Source organism: Bombina bombina, chromosome 2 (genome assembly GCF_027579735.1).
Source record: "Bombina bombina isolate aBomBom1 chromosome 2, aBomBom1.pri, whole genome shotgun sequence".
NCBI lineage: Eukaryota > Metazoa > Chordata > Amphibia > Anura > Bombinatoridae > Bombina > Bombina bombina.
The window spans coordinates 125,962,275-125,981,914 of NC_069500.1; the positions used below are offsets into that span (position 1 = coordinate 125,962,275).

The 19,640-nt window shown below is 42.4% G+C and overlaps 1 protein-coding gene across 1 annotated transcript in view; it reads left to right on the forward strand.

Annotated features, from left to right (window-relative positions):
- NNT (nicotinamide nucleotide transhydrogenase) overlaps positions 1 to 19,640 on the forward strand; it is a 441,005-nt gene that overhangs the window by 140,649 nt on the left and 280,716 nt on the right. Inside the window, exon 8 of the mRNA XM_053701258.1 lies at positions 8,542 to 8,675. Coding sequence (XP_053557233.1) covers positions 8,542 to 8,675 — 134 coding nt within the window. The remainder of the gene's footprint in view (positions 1 to 8,541; positions 8,676 to 19,640) is intronic.

Sequence of the window (19,640 nt, forward strand, 5' to 3'; positions counted from 1 at the left end):
CCCAGGAGTAGACAATTTGGAAGCAGATTATCTCAGTTGACAGGAGAGTCATCCGGTAGAGTGGTCTATCCATCCAGATCTGTTTTTTTCAATTGGTGCAGATGTGGGGTCCTCCAGAAATAGATCTGATGGCCTTGCGTCTGAACAAGATACCATTCCAGGTCCAATGATCCTCAGGCAGAGATGGTAGATGCTCTGGCAGTTCCTTGGTTTTACCAACCTGCTTACATTTTTCTGCCTCTGGTTCTTCTTCCAAAAGTTTTCACCAAGATCATAATGGAACAATTTTATGTGTTTCTGATAGCTCCTGCTTGGCCTCTCAGGTTTTGGTATGCGGACCTTGTCAGGATGTCCAGTTGCCAGCCTTAGCCACTTCCTTTAAGGCCAGATCTTGTGTCTCAGGGGCCGTTTTTCCATCAGGATCTCAAATCTCTAAATTTGATGGCATGGAAATTGAACATTTAGTCATAGAGGTTTCTCTGACTCAGTGATTAGCACTATGATACAGGCTCGTAAGTCGGTTTCAAGGAACATTTATTATCGGGTTTGAAAAACCTATATTTCATGGTGTTCAACTAATGATTATTTGTGGCATTCTTTTAGAATTCCTAGGATCTTAGTTTCTTCAGGATGGTTTGGATAAGGGTTGTCTGCTAATACTTTATAAGGACAAATTTCTAATCTTTGTTTTATTTTACAGAAAGATTGCTAAACTTCCTGACATTCACTGTTTTGATTTGTATCACACCTGTTATTAAATAGATTTCTCCTCCTTGGAGTCTTAATTTGGTTTTGAAAACTTTGCAGGCTCCTCCTTTTGAGCCTATGCATTTTTTGGATATTAAACTACTTTCTTGGAAAGTGTTATTTCTTTTGGCTATTTCTTCTGCTAGAAGAGTTTCAGAGTTGTCTGCTCTCTCTTGTGAGTCTCCTTATCTGATTTTTTTTTTTTTTTTTTTTTTATTTATCAAAAAAGTATGTTGTTGTGCGGACTTCATTTAAATTTTTACCTGAAGTTGTGAATTCTAACAACCTCAATAGAGGAATTGTTTTTCTTTCTTTGTGTCCTAATCCTAAGAATACTCTTGAAAGGTCTTTACATTCTTTGGATGTGGTAAGAGCTTTGAAATATTATGTAGAGGCTACTAAAGATTTCAGAAAGACTTTTAGTCTATTATTTTTTTTTTTCTGGTTCTAGGGAATGTCAGAAAGCCTCTGCTATTTCTTTAGCATCTTGGTTGAAACTTTTGATTCACAAAGCTTATTTGGAGGCGGGGCAGTCTCCGCCTCAGAGAATTACAGCTCATTCTACTAGATCAGTTGCCACTCCTTGGGCTCTTAAGAATGAAGCTTCAGTTGATCAAATTTGCAAAGCAGCAACTTGGTCTTCTTTGCATACTTTTACTAAATTTTTGCCATTTTGATGTTTCTTTGGAAGCAGCCTTTGGTAGAAAGGTTCATCAGTACAGTTGTCTCAGTTTGATTCTAATGCCTTTTGATTTGAGTTTTTCTGATATTTTTAACCCCTTGAGTGCTAAAGACGGCTCTGAGCCGTCCGTTTCCCACTCTGGTGCTAACGACGACTCAGAGCTGTCACTAGCACTCTCCCATCTTGAGGGAGATCTGGGGGCTCCCACCCGCTCCTTCCCCGACGATTGGGCCCGAATAGTGACCGGCATCGCCGGGGCTTCACGTTATGCGGGTTGACGTCATGCACAATGATGTTATGACGTCACCGCGCAACTTTATTTAAAATTCACAATGTTAAGTATAGGAGCAGGGGACATGCTGCTTAGAAGCCTGTATCTCAGGCATCTAAGCAGCTACAGACCCCCAAGACCCACTGTTGGAAAGGTAATCGCCTAACTTTTCCAACAGTGTAAGTCTTGGGAATCTGAAAAAAATGAATAAAAAAAACCTTAAAACAGCTTAGCACCCAGGTGGGAAAGTGCTTAGCACTCAAAGGGTTAAGAAAACGTAATATTTTTTTCTTTGTATTTAATTTCTCAGCGGATTTAGCTGTTTTTAATTTTATCCCTTCCTCTTTAGTGACTCATGGACTTCCACATCTTGGGTATTATATCCCATACGTCACTAGCTCATGGACTCTTCCCACTTAAGAACCTAATTTATGTAAGAACTTAACTGATAAATTCATTTTTCATAGTGGCAAGAATTCATGAGACCCACCCAATTTTTTTTATTTTTTATTTTTTGTGTGTGTATAAAGCACATTATTTTTTCCAGTTTCTCTTTTTTTGTATGCTTTTTTATTCCTTTTTTTTTTTTTTTTAAACACCTCACTTCTTGGCTATACGTTTAACTGAAGTATGAGTGAGGTGGGAGGTGTATTTATAGGCATTTTGAGGTTAGGGAAACTTTGCCCCCTCCAGGTAGGAATGTATATCCCATCACTAGCTCATGGACTTTTGCCACTATGAAAGAAATGAATTTATCAGTTCTAACAAATTATGTTTTCTTTTACAAGATAAGATGAGTCCACGGATTTCATCCTTACTTGTGGGATATCGCCTCCTGGCAAAGAGCACCTCGGCAGAGCTGTATGTATAGCTCCTCCCTTCCCTCCCACTCCAGTCATTCTCTTTGCTGTGTTAGTGATAGGAAGAGGCAGAGTGAGGTGTTAGTTTTAGATTCTTCAATCAAGAGTTTGTTTTAAAAGGGGTATTGCTGAGTGCTGCATTATTCTGGGGTGTAGCCTAGACCAGATCAGTCTCTTCAGATTAAAAGAGAAGCATTCAGTGGCTTTAAAGCAATGGGAACTTGTGGGACATAATTCTCACTGCGCCTCCCATACTGTGATGCTGCCCTTTCTGTGATGGCCTAAGCTGACTCTAACTCAGGCTTCATCTTTCTGCAGGACTACAGGAGGGACCCAATGGACCTCTGAACCCTGTTGAGGCTGTCTTGCTGTCGGACAGCATAAGAGGTAAGTGCAGTCTTTATTTCTCTATAGGATATTCCTCAAGGGACCTATATACCTCAGGGTTTTCTGCACTTACATATGTTTATGGGAATCAGGGGCTCTGTCAGTGAAGAGCTTTTCCCTGACAGCATGTCGCAGTGATATTCTTGTATGGGGACTAGGTCCTTTTTGCACGCTGGCTGCACATATTTTTATTACTTAAGACACTATAAACTTAAGCTTTGTCAAAGTGTCTCCCTAGCACAATGTTTAGCAATACTGCCTAGAATGCTGGGGACCTGGGTTCAATACCTAACAGATATACACTTTGTTATTGTGGATATATTTAACGGCGGTTGTGTTTGTCCCTACCGGAGTTTTAATCTTGTTATACTTAATGGCGACTGGGAGATGATTTACGCCCACGATGGGCAGGGTTTTTGATCCGGTAAGGCTGTTCTTTAGGACAGCAAGCTATCAGACTTATTTTGTCATACTGTCTTGTCTCGCTCGGCGACTAAGAGTTTGCCAATACAGTTGTGTCTATATAACCGTTCAAGTGATAGATCATTGCCATATGTAATTGAATATGGCGACCGGGAGATAGCTGGCGGTACGCCCACGAGGGGCAGAGTTTATGCAGAGCGCCAAAGTAAAGGGTGCCAAGACCGCTTCTTCCTCCTTACTCCTATTTGTCTCACGGAGTGGAGGACCTTAATTTGTTTGACATTTTTCCTTCTTTACTTGTTATAAGTTAGCAAGGAATGGAGGACTGTAGTTGAAAGCGCTTCCTTTCAGGTCACTTCCGGATGACAATACACACAATAGTCACTTTAGGGTTAAAGAGACAGTATTATATTTTTATGTATTAATGTTTGTTATACATTCTTTTCTAAAGCAACAGCTGTTAAGTCTGGTACCATTGGTCAATCCATGACTCATTTTTCAACCCTAATATAGTGTCCAAAATGATTTATGACCCACAGGCAGTGCTCTGTGGTTCCCTGCAAGGAAATTATCTTTGATATTCATAGCAATATCTAGTTATAGCAATATTCATATTGTTATTGGATTTTTCTTCCTTAATAGGCAGTAACATTTTTTTTTCTCTGTAAATTTTATTGCACAAATTGCAGGGGCTTATTTGTTTATTCATCCTTTATGAAGTAGGATGGTACAAAAGATATTAAGTCGGTCATAGACACAAAGATGAGTCACTTTCAGATTTAAAGAGACAGTACTGTTTTGTTCTATACATGTTTTTCAGCTGTTTATTTGTTGCTTCTTCCTTTCTTGAAATAAACTTTTTGTTAACATAAGTTTTTTTTTTTTTTTTTTTCTCCTCGGTGAAATATCTAGTTACTGTTTAAGATTAAAGAGTCGGTAACTTTTTTTTTTTTTTTTGTCACTGTCCCACGATGGGTGCCCCTTTTACTTGCGCCTTGCCTACATCCTAAGATTGGCAGGTACCCAAAGGTGCATGTAAATTCTGAAGCTATGTCATGCAATATTGCACGCGAATATCATTTGCCTTTGTACAATAAAGTAAATAGTCTCAGTTTTAACAGTTCAAGTGACAGTAAGGGTCATTTTTATTAGGACATTACTGCTGTTCCTTGGTGTGCATTCATCCTTTGTGACTTAGGATGGAACGGCAGCACACAACAATAGAGTTTCCTTTAAGATATAAAAGGAATTAAAGATTTTAACTTAGCTGTTTCAGTTATAAAATTTCTGATCTTTCCTTGCAGATTACCAAGTCAGCGGCTAAGAGTTCAGGATTTTCCATCTTAGCACGCAGTGCCTTATGGTTGAATTCTTGGTCTGCGGATGTGTCATCCAAGTCTAAGCTTTTGGCTATTCCTTACAAGGGGAGGACCCTGTTCGGGCCTGACTTGAAGGAGATTATTTCTGACTTCACGGGAGGGCAACAGAGTAATTTTCGTGCCTTTCGAAACTTTAAGGAATTCAGTCTTGGAACATAGGTTAACAATCCAAGAAGCCTGCTGCTGTTTCCACGTCGGCGTGAAGGGTTGGCCCCCAATCCGGGACCGGATCTAGTGGGGGGCAGACGGTCTTTCTTCACCCAGGCTTGGATAAGAGAGGGACAGGGGTTTTATTTGTTCAGGATCCCTGGGCATTAGAAATAGTATCTCAGGGATTCAAACTGGAATTCAGGAATTCTTTCCCCAGAGGGAGGTTTCTTCTTTCTCGATTGTCTGTAGACCAGATAAAGGTAGAGGCGTTCTTACACTGTGTAAGAGACCTATCCTCCATGGGAGTAATTTGTCCCGTTCCAATTCAGGGACAGGGGTTTTATTCAAGTCTGTTTGTGGTTCCCAAAAAGAGGGAACTTTCAGACCTATCTTAGATCTCAAGAGTCTAAACAAGTTTCTCACTGTTTCATCTTTCAAGATGGACACTATTCGTTCCATTCTTCCATTGATCCAGGAGGGTCAATTTATGACTACCGTGGATTTAAAGGCTGTGGATAGGAACATGAAGATATGCAGAGTTCTTCACAAGTTCCTGAGGTTTGCCTTTCTGGACAAACATTTTCAGTTCATGGCTCTGCCTTTCGGTCTGGCCACGGCACCCAGTTTTTTTCCACAAAGGTTCTGGGGTCTCTACTGGGGGTTCTAGGACCTCGGGGCATTGCAGTGGCGCCTTATCTGGACGATATTCTGATCCAGGCGTCATCTTCTCAGCTGACAAAGTCTCCTACCGACATTGTTCTATCATTCCTGAGGACTCACGGGTGGAAGGTGACCCTGGGAAAGTTTGCTAGTTCCACAGACAAGGGCTCCTTTCCTGGGAACTCTAATCAACTCTTTATCCATGAAGATCTTTTTGAAGGAGGTGAGAAAGTTAAAGATTCTGCATACATGCCGAGCCCTTCAGACCAATCCTCGGCCCTCAGTGGCTCAGTGCATGGAGGTAATTGGATTGATGGTAGCAGCGATGGACATCATTCCGTTTACTCATTTTCTTCTCAGAACTCTGCAACTGAGCATGCTCAGTCAGTGGAATGGAGATTATACAAATGTATCTCCTCGTATACATCTAGATCAGGAGGCAAGGGACTCTCTTCTATGGTGGTTGTCGCTGGATTATCTATACCAGGGGACATTCTTCCGCAGACCCTCATGGGTGATAGTGACAACGGTTGCCAGCCTGATAGGATGGGGAGCAGTCTGGAACCCCCTGAGGGCCCAGGATGTATGGACTCGAATGGAGTCTCTATTTCCCATCAATATCCTAGAGTTGAGAGCAATATTCAATGCGCTTCAGGCTTGGCTTCAGTTGGCTTCGGCCAAGTTCATCAGATTTCAGTCGGACAACATTGTGACTGTAGCTTACATCAATCATCAGGGAGGAACAAGGAGTTCCTTAGCAATGACAGTATCCAAGATAATTCAATGGGCGGAGTCTCACTCTTGTTATCTGTCGGCGATCCACATCCCAAGTGTGGAAAACTGGGAAGCGGATTTTCTGAGCAGACAGACATTTCATTCGGGAGAATGGGAACTCCATCCGGAGGTATTTGCCAACCGGATTCTCAGATGGGGCAGGCCAGAGTTGGATCTTATGGCATCTCGTCAGAATGCCAAGCTTCCGAGATATGGGTCCAGGTCCAGGGATCCCCAGGCCGAACTGATAGATGCCTTGGCAGTGCCTTGGTCGTTCAGCCCAGCTTATGTGTTCTCTACATTTGCTCTCCTTCCCCGGGTGATTGCTCGAGTCAAACAGGAGAGGGCTTTGGTGATCCTCATTGCTCCTGCGTGGCCTTGCAGGACTCGGTATGCCGCTCTGGTGGACATGTCATCTCAGCCACCGTGTACGCTTCCATTGAGGAAAGACCTTCTCATTCAGGGACCCTTCCATCATCTGAATCTAGTTTCTCTGCAGCTTAACTGCTTGGAGATTGAACGCTTGATTTTATCTAAGCAAGGGTTCTCTGATTCGGTCATTGATACCTTGATTCAGGTACGTAAGCCTGTTACTAGAAAGATTTACCATAAGATATGGTGTAAATATCTTTATTGGTGCGAATCCAAGGGCTACTCATGGAGTAGGGTTAGGATTCCCAGGATTTAGTCTTTTCTCCAAGATGGATTGGAGAAAGGGTTGTCAGCATGTTCCTTAATGGGACAAATTTCTGCTTTTATCTATTTTGTTACACAAGCGTCTGGCAGATGTTACAGATGTTCAATCTTTATGTCAGGCTCTGACTAGATTCAGGCCTGTGTTTCAACCAATTGTTCCTCCTTGGAGTTTGAATTTGGTTCTTACAGTTCTTCAAGGGGTTCTGTTTGAACCTATGCATTCCATCGATATTAAGTTATCTTGGAAAGTTTTATTTTTGGTGGCTATTTCTTCTGCTCGCAGAGTTTCTGAGCTTTCGGCATTACAATGTGATTCTCCTGATCTTATTTTTCATTCTGATAAGGTGGTGTTACGTACCAAACCTGGTTTTCTTCCTCAGGTTGTTTTCAATAAAAATATTAATCAGGAAATTGTTGTTCCTTCCTTGTGTCCTAATCCTTCCTCGAAGAAGGAGCGTCTGTTACAGAATTTGGACGTTGTCCGTGCCTTGAAGTTCTACTTACAGGCGACTAAGGATTTTCGTCAATCGTCTTCCTTGTTTGTCATTTTTCCAGGGAATCTTAGGGGTCAGAAAGCTATGGCTACCTTTCTTTTCTTTCTTTTCTTTCTTTTCTTTCTTTTCTTTCTTTTCTTTCTTTTCTTTCTTTTCTTTCTTTTCTTTCTTTTCTTTCTTTTCTTTCTTTTCTTTCTTTTCTTTCTTTTCTTTCTTTTCTTTCTTTTCTTTCTTTTCTTTCTTTTCTTTCTTTTCTTTCTTTCTCCGTTTTGCATATGGGACTGCTGGACAGCAGCCTCCTGAACGAGGCTTCCTCATGGGCATTCATGGCTTCCTTATGGGCATTCAAAAATGATGCTTCTGTTGAACAGATTTGCAAAGCTGCAACTTGGTCGTCTCTTCACACTTTTTCAAAATTTTACAAATTTGATACTTTTGCTTCGTCTGAGGCTGTTTTTGGGAGGAAAATTCTTCAAGCAGTGGTGCCTTCCGTTTAGGTTCCCTGTCTTGTTCCCCTCCCGTTTCATCCGTGTACTATAGCTTTGGTATTGTAAGGATGAAATCCGTGGACTGATCGTATCTTGTAAAAGAAATGGAAATTTATTCTTATTTGATAAATTTGTTTCTTTTACGATACAATGAGTCCACGGCCCACCCTGTTTTTCTAAGGCAGGTCTTTGTTAAACTTCAGTCACCTCTGCACCTTGACTTTTCCTTTCTCTTCCTAACTTCGGTCGAGTGACTGGAGTGGGAGGGAAGGGAGGAGCTATATATATATATATACAGCTCTGCTGTGTTGCTCTTTGCCGCCTCCTGCTGACCAGAAGGCGATATCCCACAAGTAAGGATGAAATCCGTGGACTCATCGTATCGTAAAAGAAACAAATTTATCAGGTAAGAATAAATTTCCCCTTTTTGCTTTTTATTCGTTTACTTGATTATACTGAAATAATTGATGTACTAATTAACCATGCATTTTTTTACTCATTGGCTAATCAATGACTCTTTATGCTTGCAGGTAAGAGAGCACCTATATTGTTTCGCAAGGATATGATTGAACTAATGAAGGAAGGTTCGGTTGTAGTCGATCTGGCTTCTGAAGCCGGGGGAAACATTGAAACTACTAAACCTGGGGAGCTGTATGTTCACAAGGTATCATTACTATTTATTTTATTTATTGTATGCTATGCTTTTGATATGACCAGAAGTAACTAAGATATCAATCACTATCACTTTAGAAAAGTTTGTCAAATTATTTTGCTGTAAAAGTCTATGGGAATTTTTTGTAGATACATTTCTAAGGGCTAGATTTATTATAGCTAAGGCGTACAGGGGCGCGTATACGCGCCCCTGTACGCCTCAGCTCGCCTGTGGCGGGGCGAAATTACCCCCAGGTATTCGGCATTGCACAGCCATTCACGCGCGGGCAGGAGATGTCAATCTCCTCAGGCGGACTTGACCGAGGAGATTGAATTTCGCCACAATAGAGGTGGTGAAGATCTTAGGGAAGCAGCGGTCTGGTGACCGCTGCTTGATTAATCACGGCGAGGAAGTTCTTCTGAGAACTTGCAGCTGTAGAGGCTTGATAAATCGAGCCCTAAATGATTGCTGTTGACCCCTAAATACGTTGTTCATTGCAGTATTTTAAGGCATCTGTTTCTTTTTATTTCAACATTTGTGTTTATATGTTGTAATAATGAAGATCTAACTACACTAGAAGATAACAGGTGAATGAATACGAGTGCTGTTTAAAGGGATAGAAAGGTCAACATGGAAATGTGCATGAATGCATTTCAATGTTAAATAGAAGCATTTTTGTAATATACTTTCTTTATCAAAAATGCTTCTAGTAAAAGTTATTGCTGCTTTTTAGCAGCATACGCACATATCCCGTGAGGATCCACGCACCAGTATTAAAACACCACATCTTCCCAGAGAGTCAGTGGTGGCTTGTATGACACATTATATCTTCACAGCAGCAATACATACTACTGCCAGCTCTCTGAGCTTGAATACTGGTGTATAGGCCCTCACAGGATATGTGTGTATGCCGCAGAAAAATAACTTTTCTCCAACATAGGTGTGTCCGGTCCACGGCGTCATCCTTACTTGTGGGATATTCTCTTCCCCAACAGGAAATGGCAAAGAGCCCAGCAAAGCTGGTCACATGATCCCTCCTAGGCTCCGCCTACCCTAGTCATTCTCTTTGCCGTTGAACAGGCAACATCTCCACGGAGATGGCTTAGAGTTTTTTAGTGTTTAACTGTAGTTTTTATTATTCAATCAAGAGTTTGTTATTTTAAAATAGTGCTGGTATGTACTATTTACTCAGAAACAGAAAAGAGATGAAGATTTCTGTTTGTATGAGGAAAATGATTTTAGCAACCGTTACTAAAATCCATGGCTGTTCCACACAGGACTGTTGAGAGGAATTAACTTCAGTTGGGGGAACAGTGAGCAGTCTCTTGCTGCTTGAGGTATGACACATTCTAACAAGACGATGTAATGCTGGAAGCTGTCATTTTCCCTATGGGATCCGGTAAGCCATGTTTATTAAGATTGTAAATAAGGGCTTCACAAGGGCTTATTAAGACTGTAGACTTTTTCTGGGCTAAATCGATTCATTATTAACACATATTTAGCCTTGAGGAATCATTTAATCTGGGTATTTTGATAAGTTTATATCGGCAGGCACTTTTTTAGATTCAAGGGGCTTCCCCCAAGGGGGAGGTTCCACAGGTCTCAGTTGTCTTCAGACCACATAAAAAGACAGGCATTCTTACGTTGTGTAGAAGACCTGTTAAAAATGGGAGTGATTCATCCTGTTCCATTAGGAGAACAAGGGATGGGGTTCTACTCCAATCTGTTCATAGTTCCCAAAAAAGAGGGAACGTTCAGACCAATCTTAGATCTCAAGATCTTAAACAAGTTTCTCAAGGTTCCATCGTTCAAAATGGAAACCATTCGAACAATTCTTCCTTCCATCCAGGAAGGTCAATTCATGACCACGGTGGATTTAAAGGATGCGTATCTACATATTCCTATCCACAAGGAACATCATCGGTTCCTAAGGTTCGCATTCCTGGACAAGCATTACCAGTTCGTGGCGCTTCCTTTCGGATTAGCCACTGCTCCAAGGATTTTCACAAAGGTACTAGGGTCCCTTCTAGCTGTGCTAAGACCAAGGGGCATTGCTGTAGTACCTTACTTGGACGACATTCTGATTCAAGCGTCGTCCCTTCCTCAAGCAAAGGCTCACACGGACATTGTCCTGGCCTTTCTCAGATCTCACGGATGGAAAGTGAACGTGGAAAAGAGTTCTCTATCTCCGTCAACAAGGGTTCCCTTCTTGGGGACAATAATAGACTCCTTAGAAATGAGGGTTTTTCTGACAAAGGCCAGAAAAACAAAACTTCTAGACTCTTGTCGGATACTTCATTCCGTTCCTCTTCCTTCCATAGCGCAGTGCATGGAAGTGATAGGTTTGATGGTAGCGGCAATGGACATAGTTCCTTTTGCGCGCATTCATCTAAGACCATTACAACTGTGCATGCTCAGTCAGTGGAATGGGGACTATACAAACTTGTCTCCGAGGATACAAGTAAATCAGAGGACCAGAGACTCACTCCGTTGGTGGCTGTCCCTGGACAACCTGTCACAGGGGATGACCTTCCGCAGACCAGAGTGGGTCATTGTCACGACCGACGCCAGTCTGATGGGCTGGGGCGCGGTCTGGGGATCCCTGAAAGCTCAGGGTCTTTGGTCTCGGGAAGAATCTCTTCTACCGATAAATATTCTGGAACTGAGAGCGATATTCAATGCTCTCAAGGCTTGGCCTCAGCTAGCGAGGGCCAAGTTCATACGGTTTCAATCAGACAACATGACAACTGTTGCGTACATCAACCATCAGGGGGGAACAAGGAGTTCCCTGGCGATGGAAGAAGTGACCAAAATCATTCTATGGGCGGAGTCTCACTCCTGCCACCTGTCTGCTATCCACATCCCAGGAGTGGAAAATTGGGAAGCGGATTTTCTGAGTCGTCAGACATTGCATCCGGGGGAGTGGGAACTCCATCCGGAAATCTTTGCCCAAGTCACTCAACTGTGGGGCATTCCAGACATGGATCTGATGGCCTCTCGTCAGAACTTCAAAGTTCCTTGCTACGGGTCCAGATCCAGGGATCCCAAGGCGGCTCTAGTGGATGCACTAGTAGCACCTTGGACCTTCAAACTAGCTTATGTATTCCCGCCGTTTCCTCTCATCCCCAGGCTGGTAGCCAGGATCAATCAGGAAAGGGCGTCGGTGATCTTGATAGCTCCTGCGTGGCCACGCAGGACTTGGTATGCAGATCTGGTGAATATGTCATCGGCTCCACCATGGAAGCTACCTTTGAGACGAGACCTTCTTGTTCAAGGTCCGTTCGAACATCTGAATCTGGTCTCACTCCAGCTGACTGCTTGGAGATTGAACGCTTGATCTTATCGAAGCGAGGGTTCTCAGATTCTGTTATCGATACTCTTGTTCAGGCCAGAAAGCCTGTAACTAGAAAGATTTACCACAAAATTTGGAAAAAATATATCTGTTGGTGTGAATCTAAAGGATTCCCTTGGGACAAGGTTAAGATTCCTAAGATTCTATCCTTCCTTCAAGAAGGATTGGAAAAAGGATTATCTGCAAGTTCCCTGAAGGGACAGATTTCTGCCTTGTCTGTGTTACTTCACAAAAAGCTGGCAGCTGTGCCAGATGTTCAAGCCTTTGTTCAGGCTCTGGTTAGAATCAAGCCTGTTTACAAACCTTTGACTCCTCCTTGGAGTCTCAACTTAGTTCTTTCAGTTCTTCAGGGGGTTCCGTTTGAACCCTTACATTCCGTTGATATTAAGTTATTATCTTGGAAAGTTTTGTTTTTGGTTGCAATTTCTTCTGCTAGAAGAGTTTCAGAATTATCTGCTCTGCAGTGTTCTCCTCCTTATCTGGTGTTCCATGCAGATAAGGTGGTTTTACGTACTAAACCTGGTTTTCTTCCAAAAGTTGTTTCTAACAAAAACATTAACCAGGAGATTATCGTACCTTCTCTGTGTCCGAAACCAGTTTCGAAGAAGGAACGTCTGTTGCACAATTTGGATGTTGTTCGCGCTCTAAAATTCTATTTAGATGCTACAAAGGATTTTAGACAAACATCTTCCTTGTTTGTTGTTTATTCCGGTAAAAGGAGAGGTCAAAAAGCAACTTCTACCTCTCTCTCTTTTTGGATTAAAAGCATCATCAGATTGGCTTACGAGACTGCCGGACGGCAGCCTCCCGAAAGAATCACAGCTCATTCCACTAGGGCTGTGGCTTCCACATGGGCCTTCAAGAACGAGGCTTCTGTTGATCAGATATGTAGGGCAGCGACTTGGTCTTCACTGCACACTTTTACCAAATTTTACAAGTTTGATACTTTTGCTTCTTCTGAGGCTATTTTTGGGAGAAAGGTTTTGCAAGCCGTGGTGCCTTCCATTTAGGTGACCTGATTTGCTCCCTCCCATCATCCGTGTCCTAAAGCTTTGGTATTGGTTCCCACAAGTAAGGATGACGCCGTGGACCGGACACACCTATGTTGGAGAAAACAGAATTTATGTTTACCTGATAAATTACTTTCTCCAACGGTGTGTCCGGTCCACGGCCCGCCCTGGTTTTTTAATCAGGTCTGATAATTTATTTTCTTTAACTACAGTCACCACGGTTTCATATGGTTTCTCCTATGCAAATATTCCTCCTTAACGTCGGTCGAATGACTGGGGTAGGCGGAGTCTAGGAGGGATCATGTGACCAGCTTTGCTGGGCTCTTTGCCATTTCCTGTTGGGGAAGAGAATATCCCACAAGTAAGGATGACGCCGTGGACCGGACACACCGTTGGAGAAAGTAATTTATCAGGTAAACATAAATTCTGTTTTTACTAGAAGCATTTTTGCTAATAGAAGTATAGTGCAAAAATACTTCTATTTCTTTCATGTACGTGGCAAGAGTCCATGAGCTAGTGACATATGGGATATACATTCCTACCAGGAGGGGGCACAGTTTCCCAAACCTCAAAATGCCTATAAATAAAAGTCTTGCGTTATGAGTAAAAAAGCAGCGTTAAGCCTCATACTACACTACTACCGCTGCCATTATGAGTCTTGCAGATTTAGGGGCACCGCAAACTTTTTTGGCCTTACCGCAAATCAACTTACGCAAATTTCGTGTAGTTTTTTTTTTTTTTCTTTCTATGGGACTTCCTTAGCGCCGGTATTATGAGCTTGTCCTGGGAGGCCAAAAAGTGAGCGGTACACCCTATCCCGTAAAGATTCGTACTGCATTTTAAAGTCAGTAGTTTTGAGTTTTACACTACAACGCTGTAGCATAAAACTCATAACTAAAGTGTTACAAAGTACACTAACAGCCATAAACTACCTATTAACCCCTAAACCGCCGTACTCCCGCCTCGCAAACACTAGTTAAATATTAACCCCCTAATCTGCCGCCCCAACACTAAATTTATTAACCCCTAAACTGCCGTACTCCCGCCTCGCAAACATTAGTTAAATATTATTAACCCCTAATCTGCTGTCCCTAACATCGCCTCCGCCTATCTACATTTATTAACCCCTAATCTGCCGCCCCAACTATACTAAATTTATTAACCCCTAACCCCCCCTAACTTAAATATAATTAAAATAAATCTATAGAAAACCTACTATTAATAACTAAATAATATCTATTTAAAACTAAATACTTGCTTATAAAATAACCCCTAAGCTAGCTACAATATAACTAATAGTTAGGTTAGGTTTTATTTTACAGGCAAGTTTGTATTTATTTTAACTAGATAGAATAGTTACTAAATAGTTATTTACTATTTACTAACTACCTAGCTAAAATAAATACAAATTTACCTAACCTGACACTACAATTAAATACAATTAAAACACCTAACACTACAATTAAATAAATTCCCTTAATTAAATACTATTTAATAAATTAAATACAATTACCTAAATTACAAAAACAAACACTAAATTACAGAAAATAAAAAACAAATTACAAGATATTTAAACTAATTACACCTAATCTAATAGCCCTATCAAAATAAAAAAGCCCCCCCAAAATAAAAAAAAAACCCCTAGCCTAAACTAAACTACCCATAAACCTTAAAAAGAAATCCGCTCTTTTACCTGAATAAAAAATACAAACAACCACCCAACAGTAAAACCCACCACCCACACAACCAACCCCCCAAATAAAACCCTAACTAAAAAAACCTAAGCTCCCCATTTCCCTGAAAAGGGCATTTGGATGGGCATTGCCCTTAAAAGGGCATTTAGCTCTATTGCTGCCCAATGCCCTAACCTAAAAATAAAACCCACCCAATAAACCCTTAAAATAAAAATTAACACTAACTCCTGAAGATCCACTTACAGTTTTGAAGATCCGACATCCATCCTCATCGAAGCGGCAACAAGTCCTCAACGAAACCGGGAGAGGTTGTCCTCCAGATGGGCAGAAGTCTTCATCCATCCGGCGCGGAGCAGCTTCATCTTCAAGACATCCAGCGCCGAGCATCCTCCTCAATCGACGTCTGTAATCAGCCAATAGGATTTTTTCAACCTTTATTCCGATTGGCTGATAGAATTCTATTTATAACTCTGTGCTATTTTCAGAGCTCTTCAGGCTTGGCCTCTATTGAAGAGAGAACTTTACATTCATTTTCAGACAGACAATATCACAACAGTGGCATATGTCAATCATTAAGGAGGGACTTGCAGTCCTTCAGCTATGAAAGAAGTATGTCAGATACTTTCTTGGGCGGAATCCAACTCTTGTCAAATTTCTGTGATTCATATCCCAGGTGTAGACAATAGGGAAGCGGATTATCTCAGCCGTCAGACTTTACGTCCGGGGAAGAGGTCTCTCCATCCAGATGTGTTTTTTCATCTTGTACAGATGTGGGGCCTTCTAGAAATAGATCTGATGGCCTCTCGTATAAACAAGAAGCTTCCCAGATACCTTTCCAGGTCCAAGGATTCTTAGGCGGAGATAGTGGATGCTTTAGCAGTTCCTTGGTTTTACCAACCTGCTTACATTTCTCTTGTAAAGGTGTATCCAGTCCACGGGTTCATCCATTACTTGTGGGATATTCTCCTTCCCAACAGGAAGCTGCAAGAGGACACCCACAGCAGAGCTGTCAATATAGCTCCTCCCCTAACTGCCACCCCCAGTCATTCTCTTGCAGCTCTCAACAAGAAAGGAAGTATCAAGAGAGATGTGGGGACTTAGTGTAGTTTATCTTCAATCAAGAGTTTATTTTTCAACGGTACCGGCGTTGTACTGTTTTACTCTCAGGCAGAAATTAGAAGAAGAATCTGCCTGGAGGTTTGATGATCTTAGGGTTTTGTAACTAAGGTCCATTGCTGTTCTCACACATAACTGAAGAGTATGGAAAGAAAACTTCAGTTGGGGGGACGGTCTGCAGATTGCCTTCTTTGAGGTATGTTCAGTATATTTTTTTCTAGAGAGATAAGGTCTAGAAAATGCTGACAGTGCCTGGTATATTTAAGGTTAGCCTGATACAGTGATTTAACAACTGGGATCATGCTTGCAAAAAGGGATAATATTCATATTAATTCTTATATTAGTGTAAAAACGTTTGCATTTATAAAAATAAAAATGTTTTTTCTCTGAGGGTGATAAATCTTTATTTGGGGCCTAGTTTCCACATGACTTGTTAGATTACTCCTAGGAGTAATCTAACAAGTAGAGTTTACTACTTTTTTCACTGTTTTGCAGTTTATGTGGTAGTTTTTTTTTCCTCTTAAAGGCACAGTACCGTTTTTTATTATTGCTTTTTTCACATTTATTAAAGTGTTTTCCAAGCTTGCTGGTCTCATTACTAGTCTGTTAAACATGTCTGACATAGAGGAAACTCCTTGTTCATTATGTTTAGAAGCCATTGTGGAACCCCCTCTTAGAATGTGTACCAAATGCACTGACCTTTCTATAAGTTTTAAAGATTTATCACCTGAGGTTTCTGAGACTGACAAAAGGGAGATTATGCCATCTATCTCTCCCCACGTGTCAGAACCTATAACTCCCGCTCAAGGGACGCCAAGTACATCTAGCGCGTCCAATGCGTTTACTTTACAAGACATGGCGGCAGTTATGAATCATACCCTCACAGAGGTATTGTCCAAACTGCCAGGGTTACAAGGAAAGCGAGACAGCTCTGGGGCTAGAACAAATACAGAGCTTTCTGACGCTTTAGTAGCTATGTCTGATGTACCCTCACAATGTATAGAAGCCGAATCAGGAGAGCTTCTATCTGTGGGTGGCATTTCTGATTCAGGGAGGGCTTTACTTCAGTCTGACTCTGAAATGACAGCATTTAAATTTAAGCTTGAACACCTCCGCTTGTTGCTCAGGGAGGTTTTAGCGACTCTGGATGACTGTGACACCATTGTAGTCCCAGAGAAATTGTGTAAAATGGACAAATACTTTGCAGTGCCTGTTTACACTGATGTTTTTCCAATCCCTAAGAGGTTTTCAGAAATTATTACTAAGGAATGGGATAGACCAGGTGTGCTGTTCTCTCCACCTCCTGCTTTTAAGAAAATGTTTCCTATAGATGCAGCTACACGGGACTTGTGGCAGACGGTCCCTAAGGTGGAGGGAGCAGTCTCTACCCTAGCTAAGCGTACAACTATTCCTGTCGAGGACAGTTGTGCTTTCCTAGATCCTATGGATAAGAAATTAGAGGGTTTCCTTAAGAAAATCTTTATACAACAAGGTTTTATTCTCCAGCCTCTTGCATGCATTGCCCCAGTCACTGCTGCAGCGGCTTTCTGGTTCGAGTCTCTGGAGGAGGCTTTACAGGTAGAGACCCCATTGGATGATATCCTTGACAGGCTTAAAGCTCTTAAGTTAGCCAATTCATTTATTTCTGACGCCGTTTTTCATTTAACCAAGCTAACGGCTAAAAATTCAGGTTTTGCCATTCAGGCACGTAGGGCGCTATGGCTTAAATCCTGGTCAGTCTAAACTTCTCAAGATCCCCTTCAAAGGGCAGACCCTATTTGGCCCTGGGCTGAAGGAGATCATTTCTGATATTACTGGAGGAAAAGGCCACGCCCTTCCCCAGGATAGGTCCAACAAGTTAAGGACCAAACAGACTAATTTTCGTTCCTTTCGAAACTTCAAGAGTGGCGCAGCTTCATCTTCCTCTTCTACAAAACAAGAGGGAAATTTTGCCCAGTCCAAGCCAGTCTGGAGACCTAACCAGGCTTGGAACAAGGGGAAACAGGCCAAAAAGCCTGCTGCTGCCTCTAAGACAGCATGAAGGAGTAGCCCCCGATCCGGGACCGGATCTAGTGGGGGGCAGACTTTCTCTCTTCGCCCAGGCTTGGGCAAGAGACGTCCAGGATCCCTGGGCTCTGGAGATTGTTTCCCAGGGATATCTTCTGGATTTCAAAGCTTCATCTCCTAAGGGGAGATTTCATCTCTCACAATTATCTGCAAACCAGATAAAGAGAGAGGCATTCTTACATTGCGTTCAAGACCTACTAGTTATGGGAGCGATCCACCCAGTTCCAAAGGATCAACAGGGACAGGGCTTCTATTCAAATCTGTTAATAGTTCCCAAGAAAGAGGGAACTTTCAGACCAATCTTGGATCTCAAGATCCTAAAAAAATTTCTCAGAGTCCCATCCTTCAAGATGGAGACTATTCGAACCATCCTACCTATGATCCAGGAGGGTCAATATATGACTACCGTGGACTTAAAGGATGCTTATCTTCACATTCCGATACACAGGGATCATCATCGGTTTCTCAGGTTCGCCTTCCTATACAGGCATTACAAGTTTGTGGCTCTTCCCTTTGGGTTAGCTACGGCACCAAGAATCTTTACGAAGGTTCTGGGGTCACTCCTGGCGTTCCTAAGACCGTGGGGTATAGCAGTAGCCCCTTACCTTGACGACATTCTGATACAGGCTTCAAATTTTCAAATCGCCAGGTCCCATACGGACATTGTTCTGGCATTCCTGAGGTCTCATGGGTGGAAAGTGAACGAAGAAAAGAGTTCTCTATCCCCTCTCACAAGAGTTTCCTTCCTAGGAACTCTGATAGATTCTGTAGAAATTAAGATTTACCTGACAGAGGCCAGGTTGTCAAAACTTCTAAATTCCTGCCGTGTTCTTTATTCTACTTCTCGCCCTTCAGTGGCTCAGTGTATGGCAGTAATCGGCTTAATGGTAGCGGCAATGGACATAGTGCCGTTTGCCCGCCTACATCTCAGACCGCTGCAACTCTTCATGCTCAGTCAGTGGAATGGGTATTACACAGATTTGTCCCCTCTACTAAATCTGGATCAAGAGACCAGGGATTCTTTTCTCTGCTGTCTATCTCGGGTCCATCTGTCCAAGGGTATGAGCTTCCGCAGGCCAGAATGGACTATAGTAACGACAGATGCCAGCCTTCTGGGCTGGTGTGCAGTCTGGAACTCCCTGAAGGCTCAGGGTTCGTGGACTCAGGAGGAGGCCCTCCTTCCGATAAACATTCTGGAATTAAGAGCGATATTCAATGCTCTTCAGGCTTGGCCTCAGCTAGCTGCGGTCAGGTTCATCAGATTTCAGTCGGACAACATCACGACTGTAGCCTATATCAACCATCAGGGGGGAACAAGGAGCCCCCTGGCAATGTTGGAGGTTTCAAAGATAATTCTATGGGCAGAGGTTCACTCTTGCCATCTCTCGGCTATCCATATCCCAGGAGTAGAGAACTGGGAGGCGGATTTTCTAAGTCAGCAGACTTTTTCATCCGGGGGAGTGGGAGCTCCATCCAGAGGTATTTGCCCAGTTGATCCAACTTTGGGGCAAACCAGAACTGGATCTCATGGTGTCTCGTCAGAACGCCAAGCTTCCTTGTTATGGGTCCAGGTCCAGGGATCCCAAGGCAGCGCTGATAGATGGTCTAGCAGCGCCCTGGTCCTTCAGCCTGGCTTATGTGTTTCCTCTGCTCCCTCGTCTGATTGCCAAGATCAAGCAGGAGAGAGCTTCGGTGATGTTGATAGCCCCTGCGTGGCCACGCAGGACTTGGTATGCAG